The sequence below is a fragment of the Pelmatolapia mariae genome, linkage group LG3_W, assembly GCF_036321145.2.
Source record: "Pelmatolapia mariae isolate MD_Pm_ZW linkage group LG3_W, Pm_UMD_F_2, whole genome shotgun sequence".
NCBI lineage: Eukaryota > Metazoa > Chordata > Actinopteri > Cichliformes > Cichlidae > Pelmatolapia > Pelmatolapia mariae.
This window is the reverse complement of record NC_086229.1, coordinates 75,189,449-75,209,427: the sequence shown is the minus strand read 5'-3', so window position 1 is coordinate 75,209,427 and position 19,979 is coordinate 75,189,449. Positions and strand designations below refer to the sequence as shown.

The following is a 19,979-nucleotide window of genomic DNA, read 5'->3' as shown; positions in this document are numbered from 1 at the left end:
CAATTACATACTTTTAAAATATTAAACATTTTACATATTAACAGCTACAGTGTTTATTAAGGGTTTATTTTTTAATCTTGTTTTTAAATATTATATCTTGTTATATGGTTTATTCAACAGTATGAAAAAAGTCAATGAAATATTTGCTGCCTTATTGACTTTTGAGCGAAACTGGCAGCGAAAACGCAGGCACTGGGGTAGCTGACTGCAATAATGCAGTTTCCAAGGTATCCAGGACAGGTAAAGGAAACACAATCTATGAGGAGGCTGGCTGTGGAATCACAGTCTCCAAAAAATTACCATCTCAGAAAACAGAGGGAAATAGTCTATGGCTGCCTCTGACACAGGAAACTCAATTCAGTGAAGCCAGCTGCAGACACTCCGTTTTAGTGACCCATGAACAGAAAAAAGCCCTGTGAACATGTTCCTACAGGTCAACAGTGGGGAACTGTGGGTGAACTGAGGGCCTGTCTGGGCAGAGTAAACCACGCTTTTTATCACGTGGGCCCCAAGTGGGTGCACTCTAAGAAATGACACACTGATGTTGGTAGCATTATGTAAATGTTTCATGTTAAAACTAATGCCACCAATTGATTTTTAACTTTAAACACAAGTATGTTGTTTTGAATTTAATTAACAACATAATATTTCAATACAACAAAATGCAGTAAAGTAAATCCAACGTAAAAAGTTCATTTAAAATGAAGAGCACTTTAATTTAAAGAGGATTGTCCTAATAGGCTCTCCGTACTTCTGAGTTTGCACATGTGCAGTGTGGAAGTTTGATCATCCGCCATTTTCAACTGAGACTTGCATATGCTTAGCATTTTGGATAGAATCCATCGCCATCTGAGGATAATTTGGTAAGTACAACAATTTAAGGATGACAAATTTGATTAATGTATACTAACTGATAAACATCTGACACTTTCGGGAATACTTTTGCATTTTTTTTAAACAAATGATGCCTGGTAAATTTCTTAACACTCTAGCATGTATACCTCTCTCACATGTTAGAAGAATGAAAACATTTAACAAATATTGTTGAACCTGCTTCGGTGTAATTTTCCAAAATCTTTTGGGATTCCTGTTAAGGTGAGACTTGCCTTCTAAGACTGACAGTTTTAAAATTACTCCCAATATCTACCGCACCTGCTCCCTGACATCAGTAATGACCACTGGGAGCGCCAACGATCCTGTAATTTGAAGAATGAAATGAATGTGTAGTGTATTTTAGAAATGTGCATCAATTAAGTTGCTACATTGTTTGAAAGAATTCGACTCCATGTTAAGATAAGATAAGATAAGATAACCTTTATTAGTCCCACACGTGGGAAATTTGTTTTGTCACAGCAGGAAGTGGACAGTGCAAAAGTTATGAAGGACAATTAGAATAAAATAAAAAAGAATAAATACAGTACACAACTGTACAGAATAGAATAAAAATAGAATAATATATACAGTAGAATAAATAGAGTAAAATATACAATAGGATAAAAATAGAATACAAATGTTATATACAACAGAGTGAAAAATACAATACATGTTGATTTCTGGTTTAGTGTCAAACGCAGGGATTTAAGCGATTAACACTTTGATTTGTAAAGTATAAGACATGTGTTCATCTGTTGTCATTGAAGTGCAGAATAATGTGTAATACTGTTATATATAATGCATTTAACTCCTTGTATCATTTTCTATTGGTTATCATCGCTACCGAAAACAGGAAATCATCAAAGACATGCCATTCATTGCAGAGGTCAACAACAGACGGCCTGCCCTGTTTTCAGAGACTGAGGTAATTCTAACTAACTTTGTTATTGCAAGTCATTTTCATAAGAACCTGTATTTGAAGAAGAACAAAGTACTGTAAATTGTTAATTTTAAAAGATACAAAATGTTTGACTGAAAGTTGTAACATTCTTGCATGTGGCCTCTAATAAAATTAATAGAGAATACTCTCTAGTTGTAATTTTTAATATGTTTCAGGTTGTTGCGGAGTTCACCCGCATCACCATGGTCCCTTTGTTGTCGACTTTCATGGCCAAGATGGACCACTACGCTGACCACCTTCTTAGAGTGTTCAAAAAGAAGGTGGGGACAGCTAAACGCAATATCAACTTAATCATGGCAGCCATGGATGGGGTATGTATTTTAGTTGACCTTGATTGAGCTCTGAAATTATTTGAATGCTTCTTAAACTTCTGTCTGTCATTAATCAGAATTTTCTTTCAACTGAATATGTGTATATCTGAATATTTTGTAGATTTTGTAGATCCACAGAATGTCATGATAGGATTTTAAGTCCATATTGCCCAGTTCTAATCTTCTATTTAATTTTAATATTTTTAGGGGCACAATTATTAAATATATTGTTGAACAATCTAGAATTGATTAAAGCAAAAATGAAAGCTTTCACGTAATGTCAAAATTGAAAAGTTTCGATTTTGGGGTTCATATATTTGTTGATCTGACTCAGAGGAGTCATTGCCTTACCAATCATGAACCTCACTGCACGTCACTGATGTGAGTTGTGAAACATTGCTTAATCACATATCTGCATTATGTGTTAATATTTTTGACTTTGTTTTTTAAAGAGGTTGAAAGGAACCAAAATAAGAAACTTCTCTCATATTGAGTTCTTATCTCCACCAGAATCCCAGCGTTGATATTCGACGGGAATGCATTCTGAAAGCTGTCTGTGTCTACTTAAATGAAAAGCCAGATGACCTGTTCAAGGAATTCTTGGTAAGTTAAAAAAGGAAAACGATCAGTTATTTTCCTTTTTTTAATTTGGGATTGGAAATGGAAGGTGGACTTACTTGTCCATATGTATATGTATGTAATTAACTTGTCTTTTTCTTTTATTTTTATTTAAAGGATGTGGATCTTGGTGCAAGCAGAGAAATGGAGCAGCTGAATTTGGGAGTCTATGTTGTCAGACATGAAGGAGCAAACTCTGCAGATACACCTGAGGACATCATGTGTCATCATAGAAGGATGCACTGTGCTGCAAGCTCTTAGTGATGTGGCAAAGTGTTGTGCCCTCCTGCTTGGACTAATCTACAGTCTAAATCTGAGCTACCCAAAGCCCCTGAAATACACATTTGAATTTCTTCAGAAGGTGCTGATGAAGTTGGATGGGAACAACCTATCCATGAAGGTGCAGGTTCTGAAAAACAAACTGCTTGAGTGAAACAGCCTGCACTGAACTATAGAGGACACTGAACTTTAAGGTTCTCGAACCCTTCTCCTTGCACTTCATAAACTGTTCAGTTTGAATTGCCGCAAGAACTTCTGCAAGGCCTTTCACTTTTCTGCATTCTTTGTTCTTGAACCTTTACCAACATCCAGCTACACTGAAAAAGACTGCTCCTAACTTTGGACTTCAGTTTAAGTTTTGAAGCAAAGGTTATTTTTCTAAATATGGACAAAAATGACACTAAAATAATTTCTACCTGCTGTATTGTGCGCTTTTCATTGTAGCCCAATCAAGTTTAAGTCATGTTAATGGTAAAAATGTTGGAATCACAACACTTTGCAGTTTTAATCATTTCAGTTAAACATGACATTCTGTATCTTGTCTTCCTGCACTTATAATGCACTTGAATATATGTAAAGATTGTTTAGGAAAAAAGATCTAGAAGCATTTGAATTGCTCAAAGTGTGCTTCAACAAGTTTTACACAAAATGTTATTAAAGTTAGGTTAACTGACTAAACTTGTTCGATTTTCTTAATTTACAAACTTAAATAGAGTAAGTTGCAATTCTGTTAAAGTGATTTAATCCTATAGTTTCAGTAGAGCATGTTTTGGGTGAGTAGCTTTATCAGATTTACTTAAAATTTCTTGTTCAAATTAAATATATCATACATTTTGTATTTCACTAACCCAGTTGTGTGGAACCGGTTGACATAACTGGGTGGAGTAAATACAACATGTTATTTCTCAAAGTAAGTACAGCTTGTTTTGGTTGAGTAGGTTTTATTTAGCCTTCTCAATTTAAATCAACAAGGTTAGTTAGATCAACATTATGATATTCGGCTAACACAACATGATTCTTTTGATTTGCATTTAATTATCCAAATGTTATCAGATGTACTTAAAATTTCTTGTTCAAATTAAATGTATCATACATTTTATATTTCACTAACCCAGTTGTGTGGAACCGGTTGACATAACTGGGTGGAGTAAATACAACATTTTATTTCTTAGAGTGTGTGCACACTCAAGTTTCTACTTTTAAGATTAGGCTTAAAACTTTCCTTTTTGCTAAAGCATATAGTTAGGGCTGGACCAGGTGACCCTGAATCCTCCCTTAGTTATGCGCAATAGACGTAGGCTGCCGGGGGATTCCCATGATGCATTGAGTTTTTCCTTTTCAGTTATCTTTCTCACTCACTATGTGTTAATAGACCTCTCTGCATTGAATCATATCTGTTATTAATATCTGTCTCTCTTCCACAGCATGTCTTTTATCCTGTTTTCCTTCTCTCACCCCAACCGGTTGCAGCAGATGGCCCCGCCCCTCCCTGAGCCTGGTTCTGCTGGAGGTTTCTTCCTGTTAAAAGGGAGTTTTTCCTTCCCACTGTCGCCAGAGTGCTTGCTCATAGGGGGTCATTTGATTGTTGGGTAGGGTCTACCTTACAATAGAAAGCGCCTTGAGGTGACTGTTGTTGTGATTTAGCACTATATAAATAAAATTGAATTGAATTGAATTAAAGTCCTGAGTAGCTTTACCTCTGCCTACATAGCTGTACCTCAGGGAGCATTTCACACCAGTACTGGAGCTGGATTAGCCTCCAAGGGTTCTGTCTGAAATTCCCTCTCTCATATGGCTGGTCATGGAAAGGTCAAGTGCCATCTTGTGAGCAAGGAGGTAAAAAGGTGGTCAAAAAGAATCAAATATTACACCTTATTCAGGTGTGTTTCTTCAGTTTAGGAATGGCTGTTAATAATGTTTAGTGACCACACTCAAAGTGTCACAATGATTTAAGTGTGTGAACAGCTTCTTGTTCTTCCTTTAAAGTGTAAATTTCTTCCCATTTCCACCACTGTAGTGTTATTGTACTACAACTACTAAATGAATCCAGTGGTCCTACTTGTGATTAATTTAGGAAACAAGAGGACAGCTAGAAATTGCGGTAGTGTGGGGCACAGATAAAATGACCAGTCACCCAACTAACCGATCACGCTTCAGTACCAGTGCACACAATTTTAGTTCAAAGCCAGGAACAACCATCAACCATACAGTTCCATGTGTGCACACTGGCTGCCACAAAGATGCCCTGAAGATAGAAGAGTCAGAGTTAAAATCACTAGCACAAGATTTTAAAAACCCCAGGAAAACTTAGCAAGCTATGTATCAAAAATATTTAAAACAGTCAAAACAATAGTGGATAATAACTGTTCCTTTCCTGGAAAGAGAGAAGAAAAGAACAATTAGATTTGATTCATACATAACTATAACAAATATAAAAATATGTGAAGGTTTGTCATAAAATCACATCTGCTTTATAAATAGAAGTAATTCAAGTCTACACAGTCCATCAGTTAATCAGCTATACTAAATTATTTAGTCTGGAAGAGATCATTTTGTTCAGCTTTCCTATACCACACCAGCAGCTATTACAGCAAATGCAAAAGGACTCAAGTTTGACAAATCTCAAAATGAATCTTGCCATTGGTACATTTACTGCACATGTATAACTTGGGGAATTGTGCTGAACCAGCCTTCAGTAAGGAGGACAAGACACCTACTACACCTGATACATGGGCTTATATAAGCACTTTCCATCTACGTACAGTAAACACAATTTCCCATACTCCTAGGGTTCTAAGAAATCCTATACACTATCTTTGCTCCCTTCACATTTAAGAATAATACACTAATACACTGTTGCTTTTCCAGAACCTCCTTTTTTCACCCCCAGCAGCATCCAGTGCTTGGGACCAGTTCTTTCATACACTATTACTTCTTTTTTATGTTATTATTTTTGTCTACATTTCATGTAATTATCCCACAATGTGATATTTCTGTTAGAACGCTTCAGGCTTTTTTTCTTAAAAAATGCCAGAGAAAAAGATGATGGCAAAATAGTTAATGTTTATTTTGCATAAAAGTGGTGTGACAAAAACGTTGCTATTGGCTGGAAATTGAGAAATGTTGAGCTTCCTTTCTGTTATCTCATTGCAGCTGCTTGTGTGGTTTCACCCATGTTCCTCAAAACCAAGCTTACTCATGCAGCTCAGAGTGGAGCTAAAATATGCAGACAAAAACCTTTAAAGTGTATCTGCTCTTATTATGCTTACACAACACTGATATTTTTAAAGCCACATTGAAGATGCTGAATATGGTTTGACAAGTCATACTGAAATAAGTGTGTTTCTCTGATGCTAAAAGATAAAGCTTTAAACTACCCTCTATAAATAGTTGGCAGCTATCTGAGCCTCTCTCTCTTTGCTCTTCTGACACTGAGTGATCTGCCTGTTTTTAGCTCATCAAATTTCCGTAGCTCTTTCAGGTATAAGTCTCTGTCATGTCACTTATGCTGTCAAGTCAAATTTTTGCTGCTGCTTGTGCTTTGTAGAAGCCATCTGCTTTCTTTCACTCGCCCAGATTCTCAACCTCAAGAATAGCTAGTATTTCATTCATTGCCATGTGGTAATTCTTTTTTTGTTTTCTCCCACTGGTAGTAAACAGATGTTTGGGTTGTATGTTCTCGCTGGATAAACCCTGTGCTAGCCACCTCCTTCATGAATTAATATGCATTAATATGCAAAGTGTGATGAACATTGATCAACAACCACTGATCAAGGACCATTGATCATTGATCAAAGATTATTGAGCAATGGCCAGGAGTACCATTCAGAGAGAGTTGGGGAATGGCTGCAATCACAGCATTGTAAGATGGTGTACCCTCCTCGATTCAGAGATGGTCTTTCCCTTCTTATGGAAGTTTTCATTTAATAAAGCCTGCAGACAAACTGTGAGGGGTAGCAAACATCCTTTAATAAAGAACAAAACCAAGCTTGGTGAGAGAGCAGCCATCGCAGGGAGCGTGACCGGTAGAGTCTCTCCTCAACCCTGCACAGTCCTGGGTTTAAATACCTTTTACCGAAACAAAAGACATTGCACTGCTATTTTAACACCTTTGGTCTTCCCCAAAGAAAGAGTTCACACTCTCTTGTTACCTTTTACAGTGGTTGATCTCCTTGTCTCTTCCCCTATCCTCAAAGAGAAACAAAAGACTCCACTACCTGTGGAGTCTTTCAACATTGGTGCCAGGCTTCCTGTGTGAATGTCCCCATTTCCTTGCCAGCAGTGTTGGTCAAGTTACTTGAAAAAAGTAATCAGTAACTAATTACTGATTACTTCCCTAAAAAGGAATCCCGTTACTTTACTGATTACTTAATTTCAAAAGTAATTAACTACTTAGTTACTTAGTTACTTTTTAAAAACACGATTTACAAACTAAATAGGTGATAAAGCAATAGATCTTTCAGCCCAGTTCTACTTTTGTTCAGAGCATGTGCAGTCGACATCAACGAGTTTACGGAAGTAGCAGTATGCTTCGTCAATATGCTAGCGGAGGAGATTATCCCCACTACGAGAGTCACCACATTCCCAAACCAGAAACTGTGGATGGACAGATCGATCCGCACTGCAGTGAACGCCAGGACCGTCACCTACAACGCGGGTCTCGCCACTGGCGATATGAGCGCCTACAAAGTGGCCTCATACGGCGTGCGGTGCGCGGTGAGAGATGCCAAACGCCGGTACCGGGAGCGTGTGGAGTCCCGCTTCCACCAGGGCAACACACGGAGTATGTGGCACGGACTACGCACCATTACGGACTACAAAGCCAGGGACACTGCGCCAATCAACGCCGACTCTGCATTCACAAATGAGCTGAATCAGTTCTACGCCCATTTCGAGGTTAGCCAGGCGGCTAATGCTATCTACCGCCTGACTACCGAGGACAGTGACGTCATCAGCGAGAGACCGGTGACCAGTATCGCGGAGCATGACGTCCGAGCGGCATTGAGGAAAGTGAACACAAGGAAAGCGGCGGGGCCAGACGGCATCACCGGCCGTCTGCTGCGCTGCTGTGCTGACCAGCTAGCAGGTGTGTTCACTTCCATCTTCAACGAGTCCCTGGCGAAGTCTGTGGTCCCCACATGCTTCAAAAGATCCACCATCATCCCGGTGCCCAAGAACAGCAAACCCTCATCCCTGAACGATTACCGGCCAGTTGCGCTGACCTCGGTAGTAATGAAGGTGTTTGAGAGGCTGCTGAAGAACATAATCTCCTCCTCCATCCCAGACACCACAGATCCGCTCCAGTTCGCCTACCGACCCAACAGATCCACTGAGGACGCCATCGCCCACGTCCTGCACACCACCCTCAGCCACGTGGACAAGAAACAGGGTAACTATGTGAGAATGCTGTTTGTTGATTACAGTTCAGCGTTTAACACAATAGTGCCCAGCAGACTGTTCACAAAGCTCAGGGATCTGGGACTCAACAGCCGTCTGTGTGCGTGGGTGTTGGACTTCCTCACTGGCAGAACTCAGGTGGTGAGGGTGGGTAGGTGTGTCTCCGACAGCATCACCATCAACACAGGAGCACCACAGGGATGTGTCCTCTCGCCACTGCTCTACTCCCTTTACACTTCAGACTGTGTGGCCACCCACGGCTCCAACACCACTGTGAAGTTTGCTGACGACACAGTGGTGTTGGGTGCCATCTCCAACAACGATGAGGCGGCCTACATGGATGAAGTGAAGAATCTGGCATCATGGTGCCAGGACAACCACCTCCAGCTGAACGTCGGCAAGACCAAGGAGCTGGTGGTGGACTTCAGAAGGAGTCAGCACAGAGACTACAAGCCCATTATCATTAATGGAGCTCCAGTGGAGAGGGTGCAGTCCTTCAAGTATCTTGGTGTCCACATCTCCTCAGACCTGACATGGTCTGCCCACATTCAGGTCCAGACCAAAAAGCCTAGGCAGCGCCTGTACCACCTACGACAACTGAGGAAGTTCAGGGTCTCTCCAAAGATCCTCAGGATTTTCTATACAGGCGCTGTGGAGAGCATCCTCACACAGAACATGACATCGTGGTTTGGGAACAGCTGTGTTAAGGACCAAAAAGCTCTCCAGAGAGTGATCCGTACAGCAGAACGCTGCTGCAGGATTGCTCTCCCCCCGCTTCAGGACAGCTTTTTTTTTTTTCTTTTTTTTTTTTGGCGCCTGTCCCGTTTGGCTCTTTTGCCATCAGAATTATTGTCTAAAGGCGAAGAAAGATGCCCAACGGATTTACTTTACCAAATGCACCATCCCAGCCTTGCCGTAATAGTCTATTTGATTCACCTTTTATTGTTTATTTTATTTTCACTTGCTGAATATGGGACAGACTTGACCGAGGGAAAAAAAGGGGAGAAAGAAAGAGGGAAAGACAAGAAGGAAAGAAAAACAGCTGAGAAGAGGGACGGGGAAAAAGGGCAAAAAACAAAAACCAACAGAATAAGTAGACAAAAAATACATATATCAATCACCTGGATCACCTGTTGAGAAAGAAAAAAGAAAAGCAGAAGAAAACGAGAGTAATAGAATAAACAACATCACAATGATATATGGGAATATGACAGTAAATACTAAATATTAAACATTATTGTGCAGCACGTGAGATCGACAGCGCACAGTGTGCTTTGAGGTAGGAGCCAAAAAGGGTGTAATTTGTGTGTGTGATCACCCGTGTGTACACCTGTGAGCATGAACGCGCTTGTTTTTAAAAGGTTCCTTCATGTAATGATCTGCTAGAGGGTGTGGGGGGCCACTGCCCCGTCCTCCAGGGCATGAAGCAGGTATGGAGGAGATCAAGACTCCAGACATCCAGAGGCCCCCAGAACACAAGAGACCAAGGAAGACCAACAGAGGGGCAGCCGCGCCACTATCCCAGAAAGAGCTGAGGAGAGTCCCAGATGAGGGGTCACTCAGCAGCCGCGGAGCAGAAGCCAGGGGGGGTTGCAGTGACGTGCCCGCAGCCAGCTGTGCCTGAGTGACCGAGCTCCAGGCAGAGAGGCCGAGGGCACCCCATCCCCGAAGTGGCCCGAGCGAGCCCCAGGCTCCAGGCCCCGATAAGCAGCCACCAAGGAGTGAGCCGGTGTGTACCTGGACACCCATCCCTGGACACAAAGAACCACCAACACACCGATGTCTGAGGGCGTCCGCCACCGGCAGGGGAAGTGGTGGGGGGAGATAGGCCTCCAAACCTTGGAGGGCCTGAGATGTCCCCAGAGAGGTGGCGTCTGATACCCAACCTGACATATAGACACAGACATACAGGCACACTCAAATACAAACATCCATTCCCACCCTCATGCTCTCATAGGCAATTACTCCACACTCAACCAACGTGGAGACAGACATAAAGAGACGCTGTACACACAATCACACTCCCCAAGCGTACTCTAAGAACCGGGTCTAGGTACCCTTGCCCCTGGAGGGGGAAACTGCACCCAGACCAAGGTGGTGTTACCCTTTTCCCTGCAGTGGGGAGAAGCAGACCGCCCCGACTCCGCAGCAGCAGGGAGGCTCCACATTCCAGACCCCAGTCGGACGGCCAACTCCTCCTCCTAGCCCCCCCGCTCCAGCAGGCCACAGAGACCGGGGGTGTGTTTCAGGACACCTACACCAGGAGATGCCGGACTAGAGCAGCGCAGATACTGAAGGACCCGTCCCATCCTGGCAACAAACTGTTCCAACTTCTACAATCTGGTAGAAGGTTCCGCATCATCCAGGCAAGGACAGAGAGACTCAAGAGGAGCTTCTATCCCCAAGCCATCCGGGCCCTAAACACACACACACCCGCCCTCTCACATCATCTATAATTGACTGAGACAGGACTCTCTTCCAGACACTCTAAACCCAGGCACAATGTACATTTCAAATTCCTTTCATTTTAAATATGTTTATATTGTCTTCTGTAAAATAGTCAGATTGTCTATTCTTATTTAATTCACTTGGTGTACAGAATTCACCTGCTTGCTGCTACTACTGCACATTCACCTAATGTATATACTATATATATAATGTTCTTCCTCTACCCCCCCCCCCCCCCCTTTTTTTTTTTTGCACATGTCGAGGAGCGTGTCAGGTTGCATTTCACTGTGTGTTATACTTTTATAACTATGCATGTGACAAATAAAGAACCTTGAACCTTGAACCTTTTTCTGCATAATCCATCATACAAAATGTAATCAAATGGAAAAGTCTCTTTTTAAAACTTGTTTTATTTATTTATTTATTAATCTTATTATTTTATGCATCAAGCTAAAATTAAATTATATGCAACATTCTCTGACTGGAAGAAATTTGTCTAACATTTAAACCTATTTTCTGCACATTCCAGCACAATAAAATATATATATTTTTTGTGTTTACACTCACTCTTTCAAATAGATGCAAGTAAAACACAGCAGAAAATAAATAAAGTCAAAGACTAGCGGTCCTGTTGCTCTATTTTCACCTGTAAAGCAGGACTGGGTTAGGCGGAGGTTTACCCTAGTGCAGGTGTGCCGCAGGGGTCAGTTGAAGAATCCGCGAGTTTCTCTGTGAATTTCCCATTACGTGGTAGTACACTCGGTGCTTGCTTGGAAGTTTAGGGGTTTTTTACTGTAAAAAGAAGTTTTCTTCCCACGCACAACGGACACTAATATTTTTGTCACTTTTTATGGAATCAAACTTAAAGTAAGGTCAGTATTTCCACGCTTTAAACGCTGCATGCTCATACTCTCTCCCGCACTCAATATATTATCCATTGTTGATCTGCACACAGCTGTTGTCAAGAAACGTCGCACTCGCTTACGTCACTGTCATGAGACATTCTCGCAAAAAACTCATGGTTTTAGTAACGCAGCATTCCTACGGGAAGGTAACGGTAATCTAATTACCGTTTTTGCAATAGTAATCCCTTACTTTACTCGTTACTTGAAAAAAGTAATCAGATTACAATAACGCGTTACAAGTAAAGCGTTACTGCCCATCTCTGCTTACCAGACCCCCACCATCTGTCTGAGTGCTTGAATAGGGTGTGAGGTAGACACCCCACTGGCACCAAAGCATTATACAATAAAACAATGTGACCAATATATAAATGAAAGAAATTCCAACACACCCTTTTCACGTAAATGGCCTCCTTGACTTCCCGCTCAAACCAGCATTCCTCCCTGTCCAGGATGTGTACATCCTCATCCTTGAAAGAGTGTCCACTGGCCTGTAGGTGTAAATTTTGTGTACTGCTAAGTTACGTGAGTTTCTTTTGGGAAGTTGGATGCAGCTAATTGCTTACAGACTGTGGTTTTCTGAACAGCAGAGATCTATGTACATGCTCATTTTGGATTCTCCAATGCATAAATAAAGTTTCTGATCATGGTTAGAATTTCTCATCGGATAAACGAACATGTGGACAGCGGCAGTTGTCCTTCTTTTTTCCAGGATGGTGTGGAGTTTTCTTTAGGTGCCTTAACAACTTTGACAAACGTCCAGCTGGGATAATCACATTTACTCAGGACCTTCTTGATATGATGTTTTTCTGCTTCTCTGGCCGCTGTATCTGTGGGCATGGTGTTCACTCTGTGTTGGAGTGTCCTGATGACATCAAGTTTGTGCTTGATTGGATGATAAGTGTATGTGTTGGTTTACTGTACACATCAACTTTTAAATGTCCCCTATTAGTGATGAAAATCTCAAAGTTTAGCAAGGCTAACCTGTCATATTTTCCATATTCTCCTTGGTAAACCTGATGTGTTGGTCCAAAAAGTTCATGTGATCAGTGAATACCTGAAACAATAACTTGGTGGTGCTCCAGGGTAGGGTTTCCTGTTAAGTGTCAACTCTCTATGAATGGTACTTGATCTCAGTTTCCTGAAAATAGTGTCATTTGATTGCTAGCAAACAGTATGTTGTTCCCAAGCATACTGATATGGGAGCCTTGTTGTATGTGGTAATGTCCCCGATCTAATAACACCAGGAATGCACAGAGGACACACACAAACTTCGATTTATAGTTATTATTTACTTAAGACAAGAAAATACGCCGCTGTTGTGGATGAAGCAACAGCATGTATAGGAGGGGGTGGACGAAACTCCACCTCTGACCTTACACAAGTGCTGCGACAAACCAGGAAATAAGCTGTTCTTCTTCCTCATTAAAGAGAGACGCACAGACGATCAGACCGAGTTCAGACCAAACTAGCAGCTTCCTCTGAGTGAGTCCAGCTACAGGAGAGAAAAGTGGAAAACTCCAACACTGCTGCTTCAAGCTGCTGACGCTCCACACACTGAATGTGAGTTTGAGCAAAAACACGACTCAAAGGAAGTTTCAGTGAAGGTCGTAGAGGAGGGAGGGGAGCCAGGACTGACTGTACTTCCTGTCTCCTGTTTTCAGCTTCACTCACAGACTCAATGGCTTCCAGATCAGAGGAGGATCTCTGCTGTCCGGTCTGTCAGGAGGTCTTCAGAGATCCTGTTCTTCTGTCATGTAGCCACAGCTTCTGTAAAGACTGTCTGAAGAGATGGTGGAGAGAGAGACCAACACACGAGTGTCCAGTTTGTAAGAGAAGATCTTCAAAGGGTGATCCACCTTTTAACCGAGCTTTAAAGAACCTGTGTGAGTCGTTCTTACAGGAGAGAGATCAGAGAGCTTCAGAGGCTCTCTGCAGTCTGCACTCTGAGAAACTCAAACTCTTCTGTCTGGACCATCAGCAGCCAGTGTGTGTCATCTGCAGCACCTCAGAAAATCACACCAATCACAGATTCAGACCCATCGATGAAGCTGCACGACAACACAAGAAGGAACTTCAGGAAACTCTGGAGCCCTTAAAGGAGAAGTTCAAGGTTTGTGAAGAAGCTCAAGTGAAGTTTGATCAAACAGCAGAACACATTAAGGTCCAGGCCCGACACACAGAGAGGCAGATTAAGGAGCAGTTTAAGAAGCTTCACCAGTTTCTAGCAGAGGAAGAGGAGGCCAGGCTGGCTGCACTGAGGGAGGAAGAGGAGCAGAAGAGTGGGATGATGAAGGAGAAGATGGAGGCTCTGAGCAGAGAGATAGCAGCTCTTTCAGACACAGTCAGAGCCACAGAGGAGGAGCTGAGAGCTGAAGACGTCTCATTCCTCCACAACTACAAGGCTGCAGTGGAAAGAGTCCAGCGGTGCCCCCTGCTGGATGATCCACAGCTGCCCTCAGGAGCTCTGATAGACCAGGCCAAACACCTGGGCAACCTGACCTTCAACATCTGGAACAACATGAAAGACATGGTCTCCTACACTCCTCTCATTCTGGACCCAAACACTGCTCATCCAAAACTCATCCTGTCTGAAGATCTGACCAGTGTGAGATATGGAGGAGAGAGGCAGCAGCGTCCTGATAATCCAGAGAGGTTTGATTATTACATTTCTGTCCTGGGCTCTGAGGGCTTTAACTCAGGGACTCACAGCTGGGATGTCGATGTTGGAGACAGTACAAGCTGGATGCTTGGTGTGGTAGAAGAGTCTTACCAGAGGAAGGGAAACACAGAGTTTGGATTTTGGGGTGTAATGTTCAGTTTAGGTAAATACTCAACACGCTCACCATCAGCAGGATTCACTGATCTCTCAGTAGAGAAGAAGCTCCAGAGGATCAGAGTGAATCTGGACTGGAACAGAGGAAAGCTGTCGTTCTCTGATCCTGATACTAACACACACATACACACCTTCATACACACTTTCTTTCACAGGATGTTTCCATTTATTCAAACTGGGGATGATATCAAGGTGTTGCCGGTGACGATAACGGTGTCAGTTTTAGTAGAGCACGTCAGTTCAGGATGGTTTTTTTTCTAATGTTGTTTCCTGTCAGTGCTGCATGCAGCCAAAACCCCAAATACTTGGATATTTTTCTTGTTTAGCTTTTTGTCCTTTTTTTAACATTGTGCTCTAAAGCTTCTGTGACTATAGGTTATTCAGTTCAAAATTTTAAGTTTATTTGTAATGCATGACAGCAGTAAGCTATAGCCCAAATGGTGGTATAAAATCTGTTTTGCATTGTTTATTATTTTATATGGGATATGGGTATTCATTATTTTTCTGTTCTTTTTGAGTTGCCTGGCTTCCGCTCCAGTCTTTCCTGGTTTGAGTGAAGGAGGAGGCTAAGAGTGGAGCTGGTTTAAAAGCAGAAGCCAATAAAATGGACTGAACCATCTATTGTGATCATGCGGGGGGAATGGGGTTCTTCTTAAATGAGGGTTAGCTGTTATCTTGGTGGTTTTCACCTTTTGTGTACACAATGGTTTATTCATTTGCTGTATAACTGGAGTTGTTTCTCATTTGGGAAGGTCAGTTTGTTGAGTTATGTTTTGTTTACTGGCTTTTGAGGAGAATTTTGTTAAATTAACCTCTTTTAAGGGCACGTTTGGTTGTTAAAATAGTTTGTTTTTGTCCTTTTGATTTTTTGTAATATTTTTTTTAAGGATGACATCTGTGTGTTCTTGGCTGCTTGGTCCCTAATAGTGCTGTCCACCTTTTCACATGGAAAATCATTTCACTGTTTCTCACTGAATGACTCCCCAAACTAGATTTGAAATTCTATCAAGTTTCTAATCATTACAAGTGATTCATGTTTCTATTTGATGTGTGTAAATGGAGATGATTTAGTTTGCTGGGATATGGACTGACATGTGTTGAATGGGAGGAGCAGTTTGTTGTTGTCTTCTTGTCTGTTTATGACAACAATAAATATATTGTTGAAACAATGATTCATGTTTAACTCCATATATGAAATGTTTCTGATCTTTGAATTCTGTTTGATTAAAGACTTTCTTCATGACACAAATGAGATTTCAGTGTATTAATAGAACTAAATAAGATCAGAGTTGAAAGGCTGGAGTATTATGTACGTGCTTCACTGTCAGTATCTTCAGGGGGATTCAAAGTCATGTGATAAACTAGTGTAGAGAAAAATATCTGAGCTTTATTTTGTATCAAAGCAGAGCGTGTCGTCTAGCCGGAGAAACGTCTCCAACCGCTTCACATGGAAACATCAGCAGGAAGTTTGTAATGATGGAGCTCGTTTCAGCAGCTAGTTTTTCCTTTATTTACAGCGGAAGAAGAACTGAAAGTGTGTGTGTGTGTGGATTCAGAGCGCTTGCTGTCAGGACAAATAAAGGAGGGGAAGGGATGTAAAGGAGCAAAGCGCTGTTTTTAGAGACTTAAAGAGAAATAACACTTCCAGTCTGAATCCTGTAAACTTCACATGATGATCCAACATGAACCTGCATTCACAATCACTTCCTTTGTGCTTTAATTCAACGTCTGAGAAGAAAATCAATCTCATTTTCACTTCTTTTCACCCTGCTAACAGTCTCATACTCAACAATCAGAGAAACGCACAAAACAATTGACATCTTTTTTTTCTTTCATTTGTGAACAAGGACATAAATATTTGTCAAAAACAAAAGATTCTTCCACCTGCCAATAATTGAATGAAGAACAAATCAATCGATTTCAAAGTGTCATTAAAAACAAACAGTTCAAAGCAGGAAATAAAGTGTTCACAGCACCAACAAAGCAAGTCTTTACAAATAAAGTTGCTCCACCATTTTCCTTCATGCTGTCCGACCACTGTGAGGATATTTAGCCCCCTCTGTGTCATTTTCAGCTGTGAACATGTTATCACCACACAGATGCTCAAAGTGATTCGATAGAAACCCTGATCCACAATGAAATACTAGCCACAGAATCTCATCCATCTCTTCTTCCTCCTTTTCTGGGAAAACCATCAAACTCTACATTACACTCTGCATTTCTCAGGGTAAAGTCCTCCACTGATATCTGTGCAAGCCTAACACACTGCTGACTGTTTTATGACTACATCCACTTTGACCTACTTCAGTCTGTTTGTTTGGAAAGTATCATCATCATCATTATTTTGACCTTTGGCCCATTTCATTTGACATATTATGTATGAATATTATTTTAATTATTGACTCCACAATCCTCAGTTAATCAGTGTGTTTATGAAAATCAAAGGTGTGTCGTTGTGAGTACAAAACAGTCACTTTGAGGACAATCGTGCCTGTCCTCACAAGTTTGAAGGCATTTTTGAGACTCAAAATATAGTTTTAGCATCAGGATTACAGTTAGGTTATGGTTAGGTTTAGGCCAAGGGTTATTATTCATTTTTAATGGTTAGGGTAAGCGGTTAGGGAAAGCATTATGTCAATAGGATGTCCTCACTAAGATATCAAAATGAGAATGTGTGTGTGTGTTTGTGTGAGAGAGATTTTCAGTTAACTTAAAGTGTGTTACTTGTGTGCTCACACCTTCCTTTCAACACAACAGATGCAGTTTAGTGTATTACTGCCTCCTGCTGGAAAAATGATGTCATTGTTAGTGTATCACTTAACCCTTTAAAGCCGGTCGGAGCGGGCACGCTCCGTTTTGCGTAACTATATTTAAATCCCTGTAGCTCTGCAACCACATAAGCTAGCACAATAAATTTTTTTTGCATATGAAACCGGAGGAGTTGTACTTACATCTTATACCATCAGCTTGTCCAAGGTCACGGTTTCCTTCCACATATGGCTTTGCAAAAATTGCATATAAACCACTTGCAGCAACAAAACATAATATTCCAGAAACACGCTTTGCCGATCCGATCAGCTGTTCGTAACACTTCCTACGGCGGAACAGACATCAGTGCACACTACCGCATGTCCGCCATTACCTGCCCGAAACCGGAAGTGCTGTCATTTTTGCGGAAATGTAGATTTTTTTAGCTTCAAGGCCTTATAAGCCTATACTTGTGTTTTTAAAAGTTATGTTTGACTTTATGACTTTCTGTATCGTTTATGGGATGCTTAGAACTCAAATTGCACTGCTGGAAATAGTTTATTTTGATGCACATGCTGGGTTTTTTTTTTTTTTTTGCAAATTTGCATTATAATATTTATTTTCATTTTTCCTGTAGTATATATAAATTGGTGTATGTCAAAAACAAAACTATGAAGACACTCAAAATAAATTTCCTGTGATGGGAAACTGTTTTGTGCAACTTTTTTGTATTTACAGTTTTGAGTGATAAGCCTCTTAAATTTCTGTAACTAGAAATATATGTTAGAAAAACAAAAATGAGTTTTTTTTGTACTTCATTGCACTTTTTTGCAATTTATGTATTTACTATGCACTTAATGCATACATATTATTAAAATCTGGGCTATAATGGTTGTATTGATGTATAGCAACTTGAAATGCTCCCAAAAATGGCACTACAGCATGTAAATATATAATATAAGCTCTGGCGGACTTGGTTCTATGGTAGGTCTTAAAGGGTGAAACTATTACATACTCTTGAATTATTGAACTATTGTCTAAATCACAGCTGTGAGGATAAAAGGTGTTAATAAATCACTTTACGTGAGTGAACACGATCAGAGTGCTAAAACAGAGCTTTTCTCTATTTCTTAAGAATAATTTATTCTTAATCAAAAAAAAAAAAATTCTGATCAGTATATAAATGAGAAATTTAGTGGTGTGTGTACCATGTTTAGATATTGTTGAGAGGAACAAAAGTTAGAATGTTACTATACTTTTGGGGACCAACAGTTTTTCATGGGGACAAAATGCCCGTCCCCACACGTCTGAAGGCATGTTTGAGACTTAAAATGTGGTAATGTGGTTTTAGTGTCAGGGTTATGGTTAGGTTTTTGATCAGGTGTGTGTGTGTGTGAATGAATGAGAGCACACATAGGACACTATACACTGATCTCTGAATGTTTAGTTTTCACCTTTTGGAAGTTCCAGCATAGACAAGAAGGAGAGATTGGCCATGGCTCATCATCGTTGTCATGGCTACCAGACAGACTCTTTCAAGCAAAAGAATGACAATTTATTTACAACGCGGAAACGGGATTAATAAAGTATACATTATTATCAACAACTGCCAGAGATGAGATTTAGCTTCTCAGGTTTTTTTGTATCAGGGGAAGCAGGGAAGACACCTAGATGTCAAAGCAGTCAAGGCGACTCCGCTAACCCACATCAGCTCCAGAACGCTACAATTTCTACTGGCTAAGCCTCAAAGGATCAGGGATTAACACTTTGTTTAATGTAATCAACTTCCTGTATAGGGCAACATAACTTTGATTATTGTGTCTGTTTAGTGGTCTAAGGTAACTTTAGTCAATTTAGAATCACCAGTTAACCTAACCCCACTAACTTCAGCCCCGTTCTTGAAATCTTCCTTTCAAAGACAAAGTTAAGGCTTTGTTTTTCACTTAGCCATCACCTAAAGATTTACATGCTGTGTGTGAAGAACACATTTGTGATGCTATTCTGTATGTATATAAGTGACAAAAAAGTGATATTACACTGTAAAATCTAATTAGTTCACAGAACTCAAAAAAATTATGGAAACTCGTTGCCTCAAAAAAACTAAGTAAAGCTTACTTAAGATGACTGTTAGGACAACTTATTCATTGCAAGTCTGCAGTATTAAGAATAATTTGATATTTCTGACTTTACAATACTAATTGTTTACCTACTGACAAACATTTCAAGTTCAACTAAATGAAAAAACAATGTGGTAACCTGAATATGATTAAAAATAATTAACAACACTTTTTGTAATGATGTTAAAATCAGACCAACTTTTATTTTCAAATGCAAAAAAGTATAACAGCCAACATACTGGACACTGTTCTCTTGAACAACAAACAATTATATTGCCATCACTGTTATAATCTTACAATGAAACAAAGTCTCAGATTTAATTATTCTGAAAATAAGTTTAGGCCTACCACAAGTTTGTTTTGTACTTACATTACTTATATAATCAAAATAAAATATTTATTGTTCTGTCACAAGTGCAGTCTCTAATTTAAACAACACATTTGTTTTCCATTCCAACACAGGAGCTGGAATGTTGTAATATTTTAAGG

The 19,979-nt window shown here is 40.4% G+C and overlaps 1 protein-coding gene across 1 annotated transcript; it reads left to right on the top strand.

Moving 5' to 3' along the window:
* The first annotated feature begins 13,235 nt into the window (after positions 1-13,235).
* LOC134624826 (nuclear factor 7, brain-like) lies at positions 13,236-15,857 on the top strand. Its single transcript, XM_063469903.1, has 2 exons — positions 13,236-13,352; positions 13,454-15,857. The coding sequence occupies exon 2, from the start codon at positions 13,471-13,473 to the stop codon at positions 14,884-14,886; it is 1,416 nt and encodes a 471-aa protein (XP_063325973.1). The 5' UTR covers positions 13,236-13,352; positions 13,454-13,470; the 3' UTR covers positions 14,887-15,857.
* Positions 15,858-19,979: the final 4,122 nt, after the last annotated feature.